Source organism: Aureococcus anophagefferens (genome assembly GCF_000186865.1).
Source record: "Aureococcus anophagefferens unplaced genomic scaffold AURANscaffold_132, whole genome shotgun sequence".
In the NCBI taxonomy this organism is placed as follows: Eukaryota; class Pelagophyceae; order Pelagomonadales; family Pelagomonadaceae; genus Aureococcus; species Aureococcus anophagefferens.
In genome coordinates this window covers 5,599-8,894 of record NW_008705680.1, presented here as the reverse complement: position 1 = coordinate 8,894, position 3,296 = coordinate 5,599, and the positions used below count along the sequence as shown (strand labels likewise).

Below are 3,296 nucleotides of genomic sequence, written 5' to 3'. Positions count from 1 at the left end.
TGTCGTCGTCGGCGGGCCGCTTCTCCACGGGCATGGACTCGCCCGTGAGCATGCTCTCGTCGCAGTTCGACTCGCCGCTCACGACGGCGCCGTCCGCGGGCACGGCCTCGCCGGGCTTGATCTTGACGACGTCGCCTCGACTCAGACTGCCCGCGTCGACGACCTCCTCGTAGTCGCCGCCGTCGTCCATGGTGTGCGACACCGTCGCCATCTTCGGCTGGAGGCTCAGCAGCGCCTGGAGCGCCTCGGACGTGCGGCCCTTGGCCTTGGCCTCCATGAACTTCCCCAGCAGCACGAAGGCGATCAACACCGACGACGTCTCGAAGAAGTGGTGGCCCGAGACGCAGTCCGCGTCGTCCGCGTGGGACCCGTGGTGGCCGTGGCCGCCGCCGCCGTCGCTGCACTGTCGGAACTTGCGGCAGCACGGCCGGTTCCCCGAGACCTCGTAGAGCACGTAGATCGAGTAGAAGTAGGCCGCCGACGTGCCCAGCGCCACGAGCACGTCCATGTTCGCCGTGCCGTAGCGCAGGCTGTTGAACGCGCCGACGTAGAACCGGAAGCCGAGGACGAACTGCACGGGCGTCGCGAGCAGCAGCGACCCGAGCGCCTCGACGGCGAGGTAGCGGCTCCGCCCCGCGAGCGCGTTGGACTGGAGCGCGAGCACGGCGTCGCGCGCGCCGTAGGGGATCACGAGCATCATGACCACGAAGACCGGCGCCGCGAGCGCGAACGCGACGGCCGCGCGCCGCCGGAACGCGCGGACCTCGGCGACGCGCGCCAGCTTCCGCGCGCGCTCCTCGCCGGCGACGTCCACACCATCGTCGTCGGCTTGAACGCTCGCGTCGTAGCCGAGCTGCGACAGGCGGTGCGCCAGAAGCCGCGGTCCGACGATGCGCGCGTCGTAGAGCACCTCGACGGCGTCGAGGACGAGGAACACGGTGACGTCCCGCACGCCGTCGAGCCGCTTCAGCGCCCGCTGGATGCGCGGCGGGCAGCTCGGGCAGATCATGCCCTTGGTCGCGAGCGTCGTCTTCGCGACGTGCGGGTCGTCGCTCGCCGCCTTCTCGCCCTCGGCCTCGACGCGCGCCGTGTCCGGCGACGACGCGTAGCCCGCCTGCTTCACGGCGGCGACGGCGCGTGTCACGAGCGCCGGCGACGCGCCGAGGGCGCGGAACGTCGCGACGTCCGTGACGCAGTTCACGGAGATGTCGTCGACGCCGAGCGACCGGAGCGCCTTGGCGACGCGCGACGCGCACGCCGCGCAGGTCATGCCCTCGACGCGCAGCTCGACGACGCTCCAGGTCGCGTCGTCGCCGTCTTTTGGTGTCGCCGCGACGGCTTCGCGCGCGGCGGCGGCGCTCTTCTCCGGCGCGTCGCCCGCCAAATGGTAGCCGGCCGCGCGGACGGCCCCGGCGAGCGCGGCCGGGTCCGCGGCGCCGGCGACGGCCGCCGTGCCGTCCTGCACCGACACGTCGACGGCTTCGACGCCGTCGACGGCCTCGAGCGCCTCGCGGACCCACGTCTCGCACTGGCCGCCCTCGACGGCGAGCGTCTGCGTCGTCGCCGCGCCGCCGCCGCCCGCGGCGTCGCTCGCGTCGAAGCCCGACGCCTCGACGGCGTCGACGAGGTCCGCCAGCGCCAGCGACGCGCCGGGCGCCGCCGCGACGGTCGCGAGCCCGCGCTCGAGGTCGACGTCGGCGCGGGCGACGCCGGCGACGCCCTCGAGCGCCGACGTCACGGCGCCGACGCAGTGGCCGCAGGTCATGCCGCCGATGCGCAGGACGTGCGCAGCATCGTCATCGGCGCTCGGCATTGCGTGCGGTCACGCGCTCAGAGTCTTCCTCAGCTTCATTCGCCTCGAGTAATATTGCGCAAGCTAATGTTGAGCTGCAAGTTGGTGAAGGACACAACTCTCTACAACTCCAGCCCGAGTTGTCTCTCCGCGGGGCAGCCTATGGCCACCTAGTTCCCGCGTCGTTTTGGTGCCGCCGCGGGCAGCGTCGTCCGGCCGGCCGCGTAGCGGTTCCGGCCGCCCGCCGGCGCCCGCGCCGCGCGCGTGAGCCGCGGCGAGCGCGCCGGGCTAGCCGCCGGCGCGCGCCACCATGTCGTCCGGGAACCAGCGGCCGTCGATCCTCAAGCGCATGTCCATCGTCGGGGGCCTGAGCAGCGCCGCCCCCAAGGCGAAGCCGCCCGCCCCGGCGCCGTCGCCGCCGCGGCTCGGGCCCGACGCGTCCATCGAGGAGCGGCGCGCGCAGTTCCCGGCGCAGTGGCCGAAGGACGCCGAGGACCACTTCCCGGACGCGCCCCAGGGCGAGCTCGAGCTCAAGAAGGGCATCGTCGCCTCGGAGGCCATGCGCGTCGACGCGGGCAACGGCTATTTGCTCAACTTCGCGACGATGACCCAGCGCGGCCACTACCCGTCGGACCCCGACAAGCGGAACCAGGACGCGTACTTTGTAAAGACGGACTGGCTCGGCCAGGGCACGCACCTCTTCGCCGTCTTCGACGGCCACGGCCCCCACGGCACGGAGTGCGCGGAGTTCGCGCGGGACAACGTGCCCGCGCTGCTCCAGCAGTCGCTGAAGATCAACGGCACCGCCGACGAGGCCGCGGTCCGCGAGTCCTTCCGGGACGCGCACGTCGTCACGAACGAGCGCCTGTCGACGTCGGGCATCGACGACATGTACAGCGGCACGACGGCGATATCTGTCTTCTGCGACCGGGGCACGCTCTACGTGAGCAACGTGGGCGATTCGCGGACGATGCTCGGCACGGCGACAGAGGACGGCGGCGTCGGCTGCGAGGCGTTGAGCTTCGACCACACGCCCTACCGGTCCGACGAGCGCGAGCGCGTCAAGCAGCAGGGGGCCCGGGTCCTGAGCTTCGACCAGGTCCACGGCCGGCGGCCGCTGGGAGAGTCGTGGGACGTGAAGCTCGGCGAGGAGGTCGACGACGTCGGCGACCCGCCGCGCGTCTGGGACGACTCGCTGGAGACGCCGGGCACGGCGTTCACGCGGTCCATCGGCGACTCCGTCGCCGAGACCTTGGGCATCTTCGCGGAGCCCGAGGTCTTCACCAGGGCAGCACAAGAGAGCGAAATTCCCAACTTCAAAGGCTCCGATCTCGGCCGTTTTCCACTCGTTTCGGCTGATTTTTGGACGGATCATCTCAGGGAAGCACAAGAGAGCGAAATTCCCAACTTCAAAGGCTCCGATCTCGGCCGTTTTCCACTCGTTTCGGCTGATTTTTGGACGAGCGATCATCTCTCGGAACGGTCTCGAAGCGTGGACGCTTTT

The 3,296-nt window shown here is 71.1% G+C and overlaps 2 protein-coding genes across 2 annotated transcripts in view; one reads left to right on the top strand and one right to left on the bottom strand.

Annotated features, from left to right (window-relative positions):
• Positions 1–1,291, bottom strand: part of AURANDRAFT_10241 (hypothetical protein) — a gene marked incomplete at both ends in the record, with an annotated part of 6,590 nt that extends 5,299 nt beyond the window's left edge. The window contains 4 exons of the mRNA XM_009044100.1: positions 29–403; positions 443–607; positions 665–1,117; positions 1,184–1,291. Of these exons, the coding sequence (XP_009042348.1) occupies positions 29–403; positions 443–607; positions 665–1,117; positions 1,184–1,291 (1,101 nt within the window). The remainder of the gene's footprint in view (positions 1–28; positions 404–442; positions 608–664; positions 1,118–1,183) is intronic.
• A 1,060-nt stretch (positions 1,292–2,351) lies between these two features.
• Positions 2,352–3,071, top strand: AURANDRAFT_34710 (hypothetical protein; the record flags this gene model as incomplete). The annotated part of the gene is made up of 1 exon (XM_009044101.1): positions 2,352–3,071. A coding segment is annotated over one exon (720 nt), but the record flags the coding sequence as incomplete, so codon positions are not given.
• Between the last annotated feature and the right edge of the window lie 225 nt (positions 3,072–3,296).